This window comes from Pteropus alecto, unplaced genomic scaffold (assembly GCF_000325575.1).
Source record: "Pteropus alecto unplaced genomic scaffold, ASM32557v1 scaffold69, whole genome shotgun sequence".
In the NCBI taxonomy this organism is placed as follows: Eukaryota; Metazoa; Chordata; class Mammalia; order Chiroptera; family Pteropodidae; genus Pteropus; species Pteropus alecto.
Window position 1 is genome coordinate 7603594 of NW_006494610.1, and position 18466 is coordinate 7622059.

At 32.8% G+C, this 18466-nt stretch overlaps 1 protein-coding gene across 7 annotated transcripts in view; it reads left to right on the plus strand.

Moving 5' to 3' along the window:
* The window catches only part of CACNA2D1 (calcium voltage-gated channel auxiliary subunit alpha2delta 1), a 452371-nt gene that overhangs the window by 336273 nt on the left and 97632 nt on the right, over positions 1-18466 (plus strand). For all 7 annotated transcript variants that reach the window (XM_015599796.2, XM_015599800.2, XM_015599795.2 and 4 more), the window contains exon 11: positions 17650-17808. In XM_015599796.2, coding sequence (XP_015455282.1) covers positions 17650-17808 — 159 coding nt within the window. The remainder of the gene's footprint in view (positions 1-17649; positions 17809-18466) is intronic.

The window sequence follows — 18466 nt, forward strand, 5'->3', positions numbered from 1 at the left end:
CTGGAATGGAATACTAGAGTTAGAATCAAGTCCATAAATTACATTAATCTTTTCTCTAAGACCCTTCCTAATTTCCCTGTACCCTTGGCCAACTCTTATGCTGATAGCTTGCTTGATGAGATGACCCAAACTTTTATTCCAGAGGCCTATGAACCCATGGTTTCTATGTCCATTCGAACAGTAGTCCCTGGCAATTGTCCATTAGCATTAATTGCCAAGCATGCAAGTGCTTGAATAACTCCCCTCAGTTCTATGCAGAGTTCTCTCTTCCTACATTATATATAGCAACCTTTATGATTATCTCCTTGTCACCTGGACCCTTGCCAGGAGAATTTTTTTTTTTTTTTCTTGCATGTTGGTCTACTGGCATGAGAATTCCTAAATATCCAGACAGTAGCTTTAGATTTATATAGTTCAGTGAAATTTTTACTATGACCCTGGTAAGAGTACCACCTCACCTCACACCCACACACATGTTTTTGGAAAGCAGAACATTTATTTCAGCAAAGTAAAGTTGCAGGGACAGAAAATACACATTTCCCAGTGGATCATTTTGAGTTATGATGAGAGGGAGGGGACATTCCTACTTCCTTTACTTGGTTTCCACACTCATGCATTCTGCTTTTTTAGGGCAGAGCCGGTGTGCGGAGGGGAAATCTGATCTGTAGCATTTGCTAATTTTCATAATATAAATACTCCCACTATGGCCTATTTCAGATTACTTATGTGAGGTCAACCAGCTTTAGAAATGTTCTGAAAATTTAATGCTTTTTTATGAACAGACACAAGCTGGTACCAGCACATCTATGAACATGGCACCATGGTTGAAAGTACATATTGCATCTAAAGCACAACATTCCAACTTGGAGATTTTCATCTACAAGCTGGAACCTTAGTTGTACATTTAAGAGACTGCCTAATGTTTCGTCAAGGTGGCAACTTCTAATATTGTATGGTAGACCCAGTGAATCCTGTGGTCCTTTATTTGTTCATTATTGGACCTCTTTTACCATGAAATAGGTTTCTTGGTTTGAGGTGGTGTTATGCAGGATTCCACTATGATACTCTATGATGATAAATCAGGCAATATGATGAACCCAGAGAAATGAGGCACTGTGAAAGGAAAGGAGATCTCATAACTGAAATATGTATCAGTAACAAGAAAAACAAAATTTACCCACCCACCATACCCCTCTCCAGAGAGGTAAAATTGAATATAATCTATCTGACATCAAGTTGCTGGTTATCTTTTTGAAAGGTGATACTGTATTGAAGACTCAACATTGAACAATTCCCAATAGGTTGGTCATTGACCAGTGGTAGTAACTATATCACACTTGATAAGAAAGAGCCCCTGCTTTTAGGCCCAGATATATGCTCTTCATATCTGTTACCAGGTTTATATCTGTTACCATTCATGATCCCATTTTGCTAGGACTATAATTGCCTCATACAAAGCTTGGATGACCTCCAATGGACAAATCATTTTATCCATCCAATTGTTCAGTACCTCCCTTGTGATAAATGGTCTCTAGTGCTCATTGATGTGAGACAAAAAGGTATGTATATTTTATGCCTCCTCACGTAGCTCCATCCTCATGCTTTTTTCTAGAACTCTGGGGAGTGTCTTCCAGTCTTGCTCCTTTAAAGGCATTGGTGAACTAGCCAATCCATTTGCCATCATGCAGGAGTCCCTGTGTTTTCTTCTCTCAGGCTTCTTGTTCCTTCACACCAAGTTGTTGACCAGATATATTTTGTCCCAGGATCCCCCCTCAACATCCATTCCCTGGCATATTCTCTCAGTATCTGCTGGTCCATATTAGGCAGACCTCGCATCTCTTTTGTTGAATATTCATTCTCTTTTTGTATTCATGGAGCAGAGACTACTTTTCCAGTTCTGTCATGTTGAGATTAACCTATTGCTTAGAGCTATGAGGTGAGATGAAATCGATCTTAAGAAGAGCAAGGGTCATCTTTTATGATCTCTAGGAATGGAGAAACTGCTACCCTCTAAGGAGAAAAGATTATTTCTGTCCATCAGGAAGATAGAGAGGAATCTGGAAGTCCAGTGTTTTCAATTGCATCCACATGATATATTCATTCTTCTCTTGGGGTCCTTTGCCTATCGGTGTCCTAATTTTTGTGTAGAAACTTGCCAAGACTGTGAATACAGCCTCCTTTATAATTATGTAACTCTCAAAAGCAAATTTTATGCCATTGCTAGCACACACTGACTTTCTCACAACAAGAAATGAAAATCTCTTTATCAGCTACCATAGAAATCTTCTGTCTTTTGCACTTTGCCCTTAGTTGATACTTTGCTGACCTTAGGTTGTCTTTTTCTTCAATGAATTTGATAACAACCAACTAATTCCTAACCCTTATGATCACTATGTTTCTCAAATTCTGCATGTCGCTTCCTCAGTCTGTATTGTGTTCTAATCACTACAGATGAAAGTCTTAGCAATTGTGATACCACAGCCTCAGAACTGGTTGGTTTTTTTGTTTGTTTGTTTGGTTATTTTTTTTTTGCCTCTAGTTATGACTGATATGCAGCCAGTTACCAGCGAAGTCTTTGTTACTACATGGCTGGAAAACGATTTAATTCCAGAATCCCATCCTAAGGATCTGCTTCCTAAGACCACTGCTCATATCAACTTAGATTTGGTTTCCCAGAAATAGTCCCTGAGTCAAGGATCCAAGTACAAATGGTTGATTTGGAAAGTACTTCTAGGAAAGACTTAAGTGATACATGAGAAAAAAGAGAACTAATGGATGATGGATTACTTAATAAGTTATGTTCTGAGTAAGGAGAGCTTAATCCTCTTAGCAATTCTGAGAACCACTGTAGGTTACACGAATCAGAGTAATCCCTTCCAAGGGGAAAATGTGCTGGAGTATTCAAAATTACTGATTACTCCCTGGTGTTCCCAGGCCGCCATGTGCACAGGCCGAAGGCTCCAGAAATCCTGGGCAGTTAAATTTGGGCCAGCATGGAAATATAGGTAGAGCACCAACACAGATACCTCAGTTAGAAACTGAACAATGCTAACAATAAATATTAACTATGTTTTAAAAGAATTTCTCATTAAACAGTATTAACAGCTTTGAATGAATTTTATGCTTTCAGTAGACAGCAACTGATGACTTTTTTCCTAATTAAAATAAAGAATTTATGGGATTGATATTGGGATTTTTAATGCCTGACAAGTTTTAAAAACCCTTGCTTTTCCTTAAAATATTATGGTCGTTAAATGTGTATTTTTTAAAAGAAAATTGTTAACTAACTTCTTAAGAAAAACAATTTCAAGATATTTCTTTGTGGTTTCTGTGAACCAGGTTAATATAGATTTTATTGGTGCATTGATAGCTCTTTATAAATTTTTACATGGGCATCCTCACTTGGTGTAGCTTGAACATGTAAGCTAAAAGTAAATGGGCAAATAGAACTTGTAGAAAGTTTGTAGAAAGTACTGAGTGGGAATGCATTTGATCTGGAAGTATTGTATCTCAATACCGAAAGTTAAAAATTATGAAAATATCTCAGTTACATATTCAAAAGTAGGGAAAAAAGAGTAATATTGAAAGATGCACAACTCATGCAAATTGTAAAGCAAATATTTCAGGAAGATATTTGAAAGATGAAGTTATAGTGATTTCCCGCACTACTCCCAGAGAAATTTATTGCTGATCTCTGCTCCTAGTATATTGGCTTGTTTAGGTTAGTTACTTTAAATTTACTTCAATTGTTTATGGTCGTTATTTACCATAAGGTGATAAATATTTTTGTCAACTATGCTTAGAATGTTTTTACTTAACTATACACTTTTTTTTTAATATTATTATTTCAGAATAATCTTTAGTACATTTTCATGATTGAAAAGTCACTAAATGATTTTACGTGATTGTACTATTCCAGACAATAGATTTGCCCTTCAGAAAATCAATACGAAGATCTAAAGTAGACATGTATTCATTGTTTATCTTATTATATTATGTTCATCATTTATCTTATTAATACTTAATGCATTAATCTTCAACTTAATCGCAAGTCATACAGAATTATTAGTTATTTTTAAAAATTGCTCATGTGACAAGAACTGTTCTACGTATTTTTATAACTCATTTAGTCTTCGCAACAATCATATGAGGTAGATAATGTCGCTACACTTAATTTTACAGATATAGAAAAAGAGACTTCTAGTAACTTTTCTAAAGGAGAAGACAGAATTGGAACACAGCCATCTTCATTTATGAGACTAGATTTAACCACAAAGTTATGTGGCCAATATTTGAAAAAAAATATAAAATGAGTTTACTAACTGTTGTGAAACTTTGTATATTTAAATAAAAGTCCAAAATACTAGAAGTTTTAAAATTCTAAGATAAAAATTTGATTAAGTTATGAAACAAAAATAAGTGCTTTTTAAATCTAAATTTATTATCCATTTTTAAAGAAGAATGTCATGTTTTGTTAGAAGAATTCTTTTAGGAAATTTACTATATTTTGGCTTTAAAAAGCATATATGAATTCAATTACTCCTATAATTGAAAATAAACACTAAATACTATAACTGGATTATACATTTCGCCTAAGCAATATGTCTTTTTATATATTTATTTACTTTATCTTGTATTTTTTGCTCTTATCACACTTCATGTTCCTTTTTACATTTATAATATATTTAATTTCAACCACATTAACTTCATAGTTTAAAAGAAATTCTTCAGTTTTATTTTGTTACTATGTTTTATTTAGGAGTATAAAATGTCTGAAATTGATACATTTAAAGAGAATTAATTCTTATGCAACATTTTGGTAAGAAAAGAGTAAAATTATGTTACTTTCTTTAACATATTCTCATTAAATACAAACAACAATTTGACGATACGGAAATTCTAAGGTATTTCAAAATATGTAATGTTTGGTGTGTGTGTATGTATTTTTTTTTTTCTCTCTCTCTCTCTGAAATTGTTTGAAAGTCTAGGAAAGAAACAATAATAACTTTGAGCTTTTGTAGCTCCAAGGAGGCATAATAATAAGGCACCTGGAACCTGGTAGTGATTCTGTAATGAACTTTGACAGTATTTTTCCACAAAGCCCTCAGCATTTCTCTTCATCCTCATCCTAATGTCATGTCAGTCATCCAAAGAGCTATGATGCAGTCTATATGAATACTTTTCCAAAGTTGCCTAGAACCACCAGACAAAAAAAATCAAGAAGACTCTCATTTTTTAGGCTTATATTTCTAAATTTTTTCTTTTGTTTGAAGAACAATAGTTTTTATACTTAAATCATGTATAAGATGTCAGAATGAAGGCTACATCATTTCCTAGTGTTCTGTTATCTCCAGGGCTGTTTTTTGTTGCAGAAAGGAAGCCTGCTATTAAGCAGAGCTTAAATGCAAGCATAATGGAGCTGTTTTCCCACTAATCCAGTTATACGCTTTGATGGAAGTAAGTGGTAGATAAGAGCAGCAATTGAATCACAGCATGTTCTGATTTACATGCAAAATTTCAAATGTGGGCACACTGAGTAGAATTTGTTTATAAAAGTGAGGGAGTTTGACATTTTCTTAGAAGTTGCAAGCCAGTGTATGGTGATTATGGACAATATGTAAAAAGTTAACAACTGAGGAAGGAGGTCAAATGTTTTAATGAAATCACATATATCCTTACTTAAGAATTAGATGTGTATATTATGATTATATTCAGGGTCTTTGGGTCAGTTTTCTTCTGGAAAGCTTTTCTAATTTGTGATCATTATAAAATGCTGTCTTTGATTACTCATCAGAAAGAAATAATCAAAATATAATTCCTCATAATATCTTTTCTATTAGTTGTAAGAGAGAATTGTTTTAAGTAAACTCTCCCCTTTGCCTAGATTGTAGTCAACAGTTCTAGCATTCTCTAAATGCTAGTGCAGAATGAGGAATGAGGAACCATAGCCACACAGGCTGGGAAAGGGGTGATCATGATGGAATGATATGGTGACATTAGTAAGGCTCACCTCTGGTTAAGTGACCTACTTCCCAGTCTTCTTAGATAATCCTGCCTCTTACATGTACTTATTGAATTGCATATCAACAATGTACAACCTTTGAAATTACTAGTTATATGACCGTGTACAAGTTAAGTAAGGTTATAAATCTGTTTTTCCTCTTTGAAATAGAAAAATCATATTTAACTTGCCAGAATGTTGTTGAGCACCCCATGAAATAAAACATGTGAAGTGCTTACATACTGTAGTCATTATTATGGTTATAGTTATTATTATCATCTTCCAGTACTTTTCTACTGACTGTTGGTAGACAGTTCTTCATGAATATGTCACAGTTCTTCAGGTCTACGCATTAACAGCCAATGTGCTCAGATTTTGTCCATTCCAGGATAGTGAAGAGGTTTACATAGCAGAGTAATTACAATATTGTCTCTCTCTGGTGGGGAGGATATATGTGATCAAGGGATTCCTCATCTTGGGATTTCTTGCCCAAAACATACCTACTGCTGGTGCAGATGACCTCTGGCCCTCCCCCATATCCCCTGTGGGAATTGGGGTTTGAGTGCAAACAGAGATGTCACTGTGGCTACTGTTATTGCTATGGGTAATAAGCTGCCTTTTGTCTCTGACCAGAGGACTTGCATCTCTGAAACCGTAGGAGGCTAACTCGGTAACTTACAAGTAGGTGAAATTTCAGACATTTCTCACTTTTTTGACAGTTTAACACCAACTAATGTCAGAATGGAGGTTTATTTAAATATGGAATTGCAACTGTTATATGCAAGAAAGACCTAATTTGGATTGTTCCTTTCCCTATGAGCTTTAAATTTCAGTTTTCCTTCTAAAATATGCCTAATGGTTTTCTTAGTTTAGGAACTTTTCTGCATATGATAACAAGCACATTTGTAAGTTGTTGCACAATTTAAATTAAAAAGTTACTTTTAGACCCTTATAAAATGGCCCTTTTCTTTTTTGCCAGAGCTCAAGTAAAATGAAAGATATTTGGTATGCCAATACAGTTTGTGATAAATGAATTCTAGGAGAATAATTTCATTTCAAGTCTTACAAAATAGTCATTTATTAAGATTTCAGGAACACTGTATATTGATTCATATCTAAATTATGTCAACAAACAAAAATATTGGCGTTTACACTCTTGCTACTTAAAATGGGGCCTGTGGCCAAGCAGCATGACCAGCACCTGGCAACTGGTTAGAAATGTAGAATCTCAAACCCCACCCCAGACTGATGGAGCCAGAATCTGCAGTTAGCAAATCTCTCAAGTGATTCCTCAGCAATGAGGAAACGAAGAAATCAGGGTACATTACAGAGGTACATTCAGCAAAGTCCAGTGGGCACCTGTCTGGGGCTTATTATAACTAATCATGCTTATTATTGACTTAGATTTTAAAATCTTGGTACTTCATAGAATTACTAGTTCTGTGGATGTTTATGAAAGTGTTTATTTTGTAGCCATTTCCTTTTTTGGAAGGGAGTTATTCAAAAAACAGGAAGAAGGAGTAAAATTAAGTTCACTAAAAATCAAAGTTCTGTCTATCATACTTTTTTTAAAGGTAAAGATGGTTACTTTTTAAAATTATCTTCATTTAAAAGACACAAAAGAAATTATAAACTGTAAAGAAAAGATTGAAATTTTAGGAAAATTTAGAGATCATAATAATAGAGCAAGTAATCAAGGTCATTTAGTTAAAAAAAAAATTGCCAAAGTATAACTTAATTGCTTTGCGAGTATAAGGAAAGTTTATAAGGTATTGACAAGCATGAGAAATATTTTTTCTATTAATTACATGATACATTAAAGATGGATTTTGGTACTTAAAATTTGTAGTTTTAGAAATAGCAAAGTAAGTGAGGCAGAGGGAATGCTTTTATCTTGAACTGAACTATTATTTTAAAAAATATAAATGTTATTGACTTATTTGCTGGGGCTTGAGGGTTAGGAAAAGACTCCATGCCCAGTAAGCACAGATGTAAGTTTGTACTTATTGGATAAGATTTTTCAAAGTACAGTTATTCATTTAATTTTGAGTATAGGTAAAGAGAGTGACTAAGACTGATCAAACTATAGTCTTGGCAGAGTTGCTTACAGTTACTTCAATTAAATTAAACAGTCGTATTAGAACTTATTATTTAGCAGATTTAAATTCAAAAGAAATTAAAATATAAAGTGATACTGTACTAAGGTACTTATTAGTAGAGTGTATAGACATTAACCTTAATTTTTGAATAGCAAAATCTCATTTCAGCAAAATCCTAAGGGAGTAAAAACTCATTTTGAGAATTTTGATGTCTTCACTAGAGCTTGGAAACATGTACTAAGACATGAATGCCTTTTTATTGTATGTTCTGTTGTGAGAGGCTTTGTCATAAAGTGACAGTTTTCATGTTAAGGTCTCATAAATTTCAGGTGCAAATACTGGCATTTGCTTTTTCCCACTACGTTCCTAGTGTTTTGTTAAATGATTCATGCTTATTGTATCCTTTAAAATATATTCCAATTTTTTTTCACTCCTCATGAAATCTCTCCTCTTTTTTAACCCTATGCTCTATTAATAGGTATCTTTTTTGTCTATTTTTATTAATTTATATCATATCATACTCTAAGTTTTTAAATATGTATTTCATATATATGAAATAGTTATGTAATATATATAATATTTGATCTCAATGGAACTGAGTTAGATTGAATGTAATTTCTTCGACTGTAGTTGGTAATTTTATGGTGATCCCAGATGCTGCTTCATATTTAGAACTCATTGGTGATGTTAATAACCTTGTTTAAAAAACAGATCTGTTCTTTCCATTAGGTACATGTCTTACAGATATGCACAAATTAGTAATCACGTCTGTTTACCCTGAGTCTTAATGTTTCCAAGTTTATACAGCTGCATGCTTATCGCCCCACATTGCTCAGGTCTTTGTTCAAATGCTTCCTTATTATAGAGGCCTTCTTTGATGACTATGTCTTCAATATCATTCTAGTTTTAGTTACTATATCACTTCAATTATTGTCTATAGCTTTACCTTAATTCATTTTTGTTTGTAGCATATCTCTCCATCTGATATTTTATATATGCATTTGTTCTTTATTATCTTTATACCTGTGCTTCTTCCTTGCCAGGAATGGATGTTTCTTTGAATTTAGAAACGCTCTTTTGCTCAAATGTTACTGTGTATAGATTTCAAGGCACATAGTGGTCCTTCTTGAATTGACTCTACTTTTTTGTCAATCATGACAGTGCTAGGGGAAAAAAGTGCTACATAGATGTTAGAATTTTATAACAAATTTCAATCAGTGATAAAATATCTTTGTGTTTTTAAAAGATTGGAGTTATCTTCACTCATCAGCGTTGCAGTATCTCTGCAAATAGATTAGATATGTATATCATTCTCTTTGTGTTTTTTAGGTAAATCCAGCAATCTTTACAACTGCTCTATTTTCAAGTAAGGAAGATGTTCCAAGTAATCAGCTTTAAGTACAGTGAAATATTGAACACGTTGGCCAGCTCTGTATCATAGTGTTGGCGAAAAGGAAGAGAATAAAGAGTATATGATCATTTGGTCATTTTATTACAGCTTCATCTTTGGGAGCTGGCATTTAAATTTCCACAGGGCTATGAAAAAATAATTGTAATATAAATAATGCTAATATGATTACTATATCTCAAGATGATGGAGAAAATGCTGTTCATATTTCTAGTCGGACAAGTGTTATTATATCAGGATTGCACAGTGGTTGATTAAAAGATGGTTGAGAAAATATAAATATCGAGTAGTGAGTCAGAAGCTTAATACAAATTACTTTTGAAGCAAAAGTATAGCATTCTCAATTGTTTGAAATTCTTCTAAAGGCATATAATTAGATTTAAAAGTTTTCTGTGTCAAAACAATAATAGAATATATTAAAATGACAACTAAGACTTATGTAGAAATGTATTCAATGTTTCAACAAAGGTCAACAGACTGAATTTTGTGTATGCCATTATTCAAGTTAATTGAAATATTTGTTTAAAAATGAAAACATTTAGCTAAAGTTTTGATGGGCGATGGTTTATAATTTTAGGCAAACACAAATTTTAACTTGATAATGTTGCCAGTATTTTCACTATTTTATTGGTGCCATTTTCTTTTGACATATACAGAATTTATTATTCCTACTCATTTATGTAATTTTTTCCCCCTGATAGTTAAAACTATCAGAGCTAAATGATATGATTTTAGAATATGAGGGGCTTTTTCAGCTATCTAATAAAACCTTTCATTTCAGAAAGGAGAGACCTAAAGAGGTCTCAGAGGAGATAATTGTATCAGTTGTAGCCATTGATGCTTATTAGAGGTAGGGCCTGGACTAGACCTGGTTTTCCTAAATGGAATTTTCCTAAATGGAATTAAAAAGTGGAAATTTTTTTATCAAATTTTTTTATACAATAGGCGAAAAACAAAAAAACAACAATAAAAAAACACAAACCAGCAGTCAGTGTTGAGCTACAGCAAGGTCAATTTCAGGACAGGAGTGTTCAAGTTCCAGAATGCCATTAACAAAGATATTCCTGGTGTTTCTGTGGGAGAGTGATCACATCTTCTGGTTTTCCCTGGCCAGAGATTAATAGAAATTAAAATTATATTCACAACATTAGCAAAAATCATGAATTACCTAGTAATACTTCTAATAACGTATCTGGGACCTGCATTTTAAAACAGGGAAAAGAATATATGATGTATATGTAAAAGAGTTGAAATGGAAATAGTTATAAATGTGGAATTAATGAATAATTCTTCCTGGAATGAAAAGCTGACTTGTATGAAGATGTCAGTTTTTCTCAAATTTATTTGGTAAACGCAATTTTAATCTGACAAAAGAACAGTTCTGAAGTTTAATAGGAAGACAGTTGAAAGAAAAAGTATTATAGGATACAATTTGTCAACTTCCTCCTCTGGTATACATTGAAAATGATTAGACACTGTAGAGTGAGTGTGTCAGGTGTTTGGGTTAGAAGCAGATTTCTGACTCTTGGTTACTGTGTGACTCTGGGCACTTTGCTTTACACTCTAAGCCTCATTTCCTCAACAGTATAATAGAAACTATATTAAAACTAAAATCATAAGCTTGGAGAAGGTTAAATGAATTCATACATGTAAAGTGCTTACCTTGGCACAGTTATAATTCTCAGTATATGTTGGCTAATATTCTTATTATTAATATTAAAAAGTAAGAAGTTGATGAAATATGGAAAACAGTAAAGAAATAAAAATATTCTAGAAGTTTATTCCAAATTGTAACTTATTATAAAGAATGAATCACAAACCAGTAATTATTCAATAAAAGGGGAAACTGACTAGCTCTTTGAAAAAAAAAACAGATTACTCTAATTTTTACCTCATACTATTGGAGAAATAAATTCCACCATGACTAAACACTAACGTGTAAAATAAGCAAACAAAATCATCAAATATTAGTAGAGACTATAACTGAATATTTACCTGATTGATGGATAGTATTCTAAGCATAACATTGTTTTATGAAATCATAAAGAATAGGTTCAAAAATTAAAATTAGAATCTAGCAACAAAATAGAAAAAAAATATGACTTACAATTCCCAGGATTATGTTACTTCATTAACCATCAAAGAAATTCAAGTAATTACTATACTGAAATATTTTTTTTTTACTTAAAATTTAGCAATAACAATGTTAAGTGTTTATGAGAATGAAGTAAGATTGTGACATATAAATTGTAAATTGATGCAAAATTTTTGGAAAGTAATTCGGCAATAGATAAAGAACCTTAAAATCATTCTTAACGGGTGATAGGTGCATGTGTATGAATAAATGTTATCAACTATTTTCTCTGGATTTTAAGATAATCATTTTGTTTCTTACATTTTATAGTCTCCATATTTTCTATATAAAATAGGAAAGTTAAAGTACATTAAAAGTAATTCTAATAAGAATAAAAGTTAACCAAGATTTTCAAGATCACAGGCTGTTCACTTCCGTTTTATTTTTCCTGCATCGCCATCTGGTGTCCAAAATGTGGATAACTTCATAATTTGTAATTGTACTGCTTGCCATGCAAAATTGTAAGTTTTTAAAATTTAGATAATGCATTTCAATTAATTACTTTATATAATATAAATTTTTCTATAGATTATTTATTGTTAAATTATGTTAAGAAGTTTACTCATATTTTGCAATTTGAAAAAATGCCCATGTTCCAAAGGTCTGGATTCGATCTCTTGTTTTTGCTGATCATCTACAGTTTGAACTCTCAGTTTTGCACTATATATATCTTTCCATGCAAAAAAGAAAGGAAATAGATTAGAACAATATTTCAAAAACTAACGAATTATAAATTATGTCAATTTTGCCCCATAAATAACGTTTTATGACTAAACAATGTACAAAGTACCCTAAAGTAAGTCTGCCTGTATCAGAGTTTAGAATCCATGGATGATGGAAAGGAATAGAAATTAAAAGTATACTGAATGGTCAGACAGATATTCAAAACGCCATTTCTTTTTTTCTTCAGTGCCAACTGAAAGAATATTACCTCTAATTTTTTTTTTTTTTAATTTTTAAGTTTTATGGTAAAACTACTTGAGCCCACCAATCTTTTCAAAGGTTGGTGCCTCATGAACGTGTATTACAGATACCATTCTTAGACAAGGTTGCTTTCCAGGCACTTGATGCTTTGACTTATGCTGAATATCAAGGCAGTGCCAGCATTTCATCATTTGTATCCAGGTTAATCCAAAGAGCAGCAGAGCCCCCTCTCTCAGGAGTATTTTATGAAGTGACTTCTTACTCAGTAGAGGATCAGAAAATAGATACTGCCTTTACAAATCCAAAGGTTCTGAGAAATTAACAGTTTGTTCTGGACCTAAAGTATCTTTTAATTTGACATGTGTACTTAACTATGATATTTAATAAGAATGTTTTTAGAAACATCGAAATTTAATGTTCATGGTTATCTGAGAGACTGTTTTAAACATTAAACTGATGTTTGAAGGGCTCTTGTATCATCGCATTAGTGAACTTTATTTAAAGCTCACTAAAGCTGATATTTTATTTATCTTAATTGTTTATCTGACTCTTTCTCATGAATCTAGGAATCCATTCTCATTTCAATATTAAGTATACTAATTTTTTTACTAAAATAATTTTTTAAATGATAGAGTTGCAGTTGATTTGACATCTGTTTTGTGCCAGGCTCTACGCTACATGTTCTACATACATCTTCATTTGACTATTTTAATAATGTCTATTTGGACATTTTTTTTTATATTTATGAATGTATAAGTTTAACAACATATTGTAGAGCTAAAAAACGATTACTACACTAATAAGTCTATAGTTTGCCTATTGATCAACATTTTACATCATCTTTTAATTTTCTTAAATTCCATTTATTTAGTAAGTCTTTATAACATACTTATTATATGCCAAGTACTGAAAATACAATGGTGGGGTAGCCATTTTTTTTTTTTTTGACCATGTGGGCTTCTAATCCAGAGTCAATCAAGATACCATACAAAGAAGTATGATGTTATTACTGTAATGTGTAAGAAAGAGCTATATGTAGGCCTAAGAGAGTTTATGATAGAGTGACTTGACCTAGTGAGGGAAGGTCATGAAAGCCTTTAGAAGGAAAGAATGTTGAAGTAAGTAGAAAAACCAAGTGTAGAAGAGAGGGAAAGTGTAGGCAGAAGGAACGGAATATGGGAAAGAAGTGAAAGTATGTCCAAATGCTGAAGTAGAGATGCAAAGTCCTTCGTGATTTCTACCCAGAAACTCACATAACCCCACACACCTTCCTTTCTCAGATGCTGGCAGAGATTTTCTTCAGCAATGCCAAAATTCAATACTTGGTTGAATTTTGGAGGGCTCAGGAAAGAAATCTGTGTGATATTAGTTTGGATTTCTGACTTCGTAGGGTTAGTTTAAAAATATAATTTTAAAAGAAGTATTTTCTTAAAAGATGACAAAAGCAGGGCTCTTTAAATCTACTTTCCTTAACTATATGCTTTTTCAAAGTTTTATAATGATATGTTATTAAACTTTTGCCCTAAGGTTTTTAATATATATGTGGTTTATATATTAAATACATGGTTTATAAATTAAAATCCAGACACATGTTACCAAAGGCTGCAATTTCAGTTTATGAAAATAAACCCATTCTTTTTTTTTTCTGTTCTAAAAGCAGGTGAATATAAAATGTCTGTGAATATATACCTCTCTAATTTAGAACTTTTAAAATTTCTAATTCTTTTCCTTAGGAGAATAAGATTTGCTATAGGAATTTATCCTTTGTAAGTTATTTCTTTCTCTGCATTATTTATGTTTTATTATGAATATAATTATAATATTTCTATTATACACTACTGAATTTGTATTTAATAAATTGAATTTACATTTAATCAGTTTGTGTTGAAGTAATTTAATGAGATGCTTCACTTTTCTGTGTTAAAAGCAGGTCAAGGCCAGTCAGAAGACTCAGGGCAATACATTATTCAGTGTTCATTTTCTGCAGAACTTGTAATTTTATCATGATTCATGGTTTAACTAAATCAGTTAATAACATTTCCTATAACCATATCTAATAATTCTCTAAGGTTAGATGTTTTAATATATCGGTAAATTATTTTTCTTTACTTTCTAAAATGAGAATTCTCACATTCTTTTATTTTCAAAATGAAACATAGGTTAAAATTGTGTCACATTATCAAAAAATGGAAAAGTGATGAAAGAGGAAGAGGGAGTTAGATTTGGATCTGAAGAGACTAAGTTTTCACATTCAAACTTATATAAAACAGTAAACAGATATTTCCACCTCTTTCTATTTCCAGCATCATTTTCTTCCTTCACTCTTTCATATCAATCTTCTCTTGCTCTAATGACCATTCATTTTAAAGAAGCCTTTCCTTCAATCCAGGTTCACCTTTACAGGTATCACCCTCTTTTCCTTCTCTGCTTCCCAGTCAACGGGCTTTGAAGACAGGCCTCCACACATGCTGTAACTCCCCATTGTTCTTCAGTGCATTCCACTGGGTTCTGCCCCCACAGAGACTGCACATAGCATGGATGAGTTCAGTAAGTCCTCATCTTCTCTGTCTCCAAAATGCAATGTCTTCTTCCTGAGACTTTTTTCTCTCTCTCATCATCCAGGATGGTCCAGGCACCTTATTTTTTTCTCACCTCCATGGGAAGGAATTGAACTCTTATTTACTTTTATCAAGAACTCCTCTTCTACTTCACCTTTATTTCACATAGTTTTAAACCAAATTTCTATGCCGAAGCTTTTTCTAATCTCTAACCAAGACTTCTTTTGAGCTTCATGCTTTAAATGTTATGATTTGTTGACATCCCATTTGCATATCTCACTTATATTAAAAACTCACCCTCACTTGAACTCTGCACTTCTCTTCCCTATTCCCGAAGCATCCCTGAACCCATCACTTCTCCAGTCCCTGGCCATTTCAATGACCCTGTTGGAAGCTGGCAATCATTCACAATACCACCACTTGCTTAATTCAACCACATATGCAATCCACCACCACGTCCTATTGATTCTTCCTCCAAAATCTGGAATTTCTCCTTTTCTGACCATCTCTACAAATAAAGCCATTTTACATGTTCCAGCTAGGTTACTGCAGCAGCCTTCTAATTATCCCCACTCCTTCTGTATTTTGCTTACTTTAAAACCATTTCTCAAACAACAGCTAGGGTGACCTCTTAAAATTCTAGATTAAATTATTTTACATTTGGCTTAAAATCTTTCCGTGACTTTTTATTTGACAGAAAATAAAGTACCAATTCTTCATATTTCCATTAGATGCCTGCAGATCTAGCTCCAGCCTCCCTCCCTGAACTCATTTTATATCATTTGTCCTCATATGTGACTGAGCTAAACTCCTTCTTTATGTTTCACTAAAAGGCTCCCATACCCACCCCCCACCTTAGGGCCTTTTTAATGTTGTTCTGTTTGCCTGTAATAGTCTTTCTCCATTTTTTTTCCCCCAGAAATCTCCCCTAACTGCTCACAGTCCAAATTAGAACCCATTCCCCTGATATTGTCTTCTAGAGCATAATATTATGTTGCTTAACAGAAGTAATCATAATTTATTGTAATATATTGAGAGCTTGTGTGGGACTAGTTAAAATCCCAGACTTCTGCCCTAGTGCTCGTCTGAATTCTATCTATCACTTATTTAGTATGTAACTATGAACAAATTACTTAACCTCTATGCTTATTTCTTCGTGGATAATAATAACATCTTGCAGGGCATTTTCCAAGAGGAGATTAATATTTATAGAGTGTATAGTGAATGAAGAACATAGTAAACACCATATAAGTGCTTACATACATACAAACATACATATATGTGTGCGCAAACCCAGTTTACTTAATGTCGTCTGAAGGCACAAAACTATTACTTGCCATAATTCTTGAAATAACAGACTGATAGTAAATATTTGCTTAAAGGATTGTTGAAAAGTGCAGTGCACCTTATAATTAGGCTTCCATGATCTTCAGAGAAAAAAGAATAATGCATTGTATTTTTAATATATATTCGCTTATAAAATAAACTTTTTGGCTTGTAATCCACCTATCGAAATCATTTAATTATGTTTCTGATATGAGACTATCTTCAACATTTAATGTGTCTAGCCTCCACTTCCTAACAAGTATATTTTTATTATTCTCATTTTGCCAATATGACAGTCTAGGCCCCAAGAGCCTGAGGGAATTCTAAAAATAGCAGAGTTAATAAATGATAGCATGATCCTACTCATCTTAATATCCAGAATCTTATTGCAGTACTCCTGTTGTTCTTATCTTTTTTGGAAATAGCCAGTGAACTATGTGAATACTTTTTATAGGATTGATGAAATTACTTTGGTGATCATTCTCAAATTTTCGGTTTGGGGCAGGTGTCATTGGTGTTTATGTTCTCTCCTCCTGTAGCCTCTGTTGTTCAGGCCCTCATCACTTACAGCAATAACTCTGTAATAATCTTTCGCCCTTTGTCTTGCCTCCCTGATTCCACTATAGTCTGTATATCACCTCTAGAGTAATAGTTCTAGAAAGCCACCAGTTGTTCTTCACAGTTTCAAATTGCTTTCCTGCTTTAACCCTCATAGGAAAACTCTACTCTCAAATTTCTAAATTATTAAACCTCTGTTTCTTTAATTCGGTCTACTATCTTTCCATCTAGTTTGCCCTTAGGTGAAGCAAGTAAAATACTCAGTTTTTCCCTGTATCCTGCACAGGCATTATCATATCATTTCTGGTTTCTGAATATATTTCATTATTTATTAGACTTTTTCATATTAATGCTCATGAAAATTGATAGCTAGCAGGAACTTCACATAACTCAAATCCCAAATTTATAATCAGGGAACCCAGGCTTCAGGAGGTAAGTGACAGGCTCAGGATTACAGTATGAGTTGGAGCTTAGGTGAAAGTATTGCTTGATCCTTAATGCACTTTTATTACCAATCTATTCCATTTTCTTTTTTGAAAGAGAAAGCAGTGCAACAGTATTGAGAATTATAAACAACAAATTCAACAAAAATCACATCGTTGATTTTAATATTTATATATATATTTTTTTATCTTTTGCAGTTTAACAGCAATGCCCAGGATGTAAGCTGTTTTCAGCACCTTGTGCAAGCAAATGTAAGAAACAAGAAAGTGTTGAAAGATGCAGTAAATAATATTACAGCAAAAGGAATCACAGATTATAAGAAGGGCTTTAGTTTTGCTTTTGAACAGCTGCTTAATGTAAGTATCAATACCATCCCCTTTGCTCCTTTATTATTGAATTATAGTAGCTGAATTTCAATATCCTGATGGTTACTGCTATCTAGGAGAAATAAAGGTGCTGTTTTTCATTTATTTAGAAAGCAGATGTGTCCAGGCAGTAGAAATCTTCAAACTACTTGTATTTCCAAATACAAAATTCAAAAAGCATTAAAAATGTAGATTTCCTTTTAGATCTTTCTTCTCATCTTTTTTACACTGTTTAAAAACACATATGGAAAGTTATTAATACTGTATAAGCACTTAACAATTAGTTTGTGTATTTAGATCATTTTTTTCTTATCTCAGTTACTACAGTATTTATCTGGAAACTTGTGCTCTTAATCATCAAATGGTTGCTGGATATATTTTAGTTTTAAACATCTAGTTTGAGTCTTTAAGTTGTTCCTAAATGTATAAAAAAGTTCAAATTGTAGACATTAAAGTGACTAGGAAGATAAGTTCCAGAGCAGGAATTCCTTCCTCAGAGAAGATTCCCCTGAACAAATCACCTATCGATGTTTAGAGCTAGACTGTTAGACTCTGGCATGCCTACTGCCTGCCCCATATCATAGTGGGTATCTTACTGTGGACTGTATTTTCAAATGGCCATGTCATCAATGTCACTTTCAACTATTTA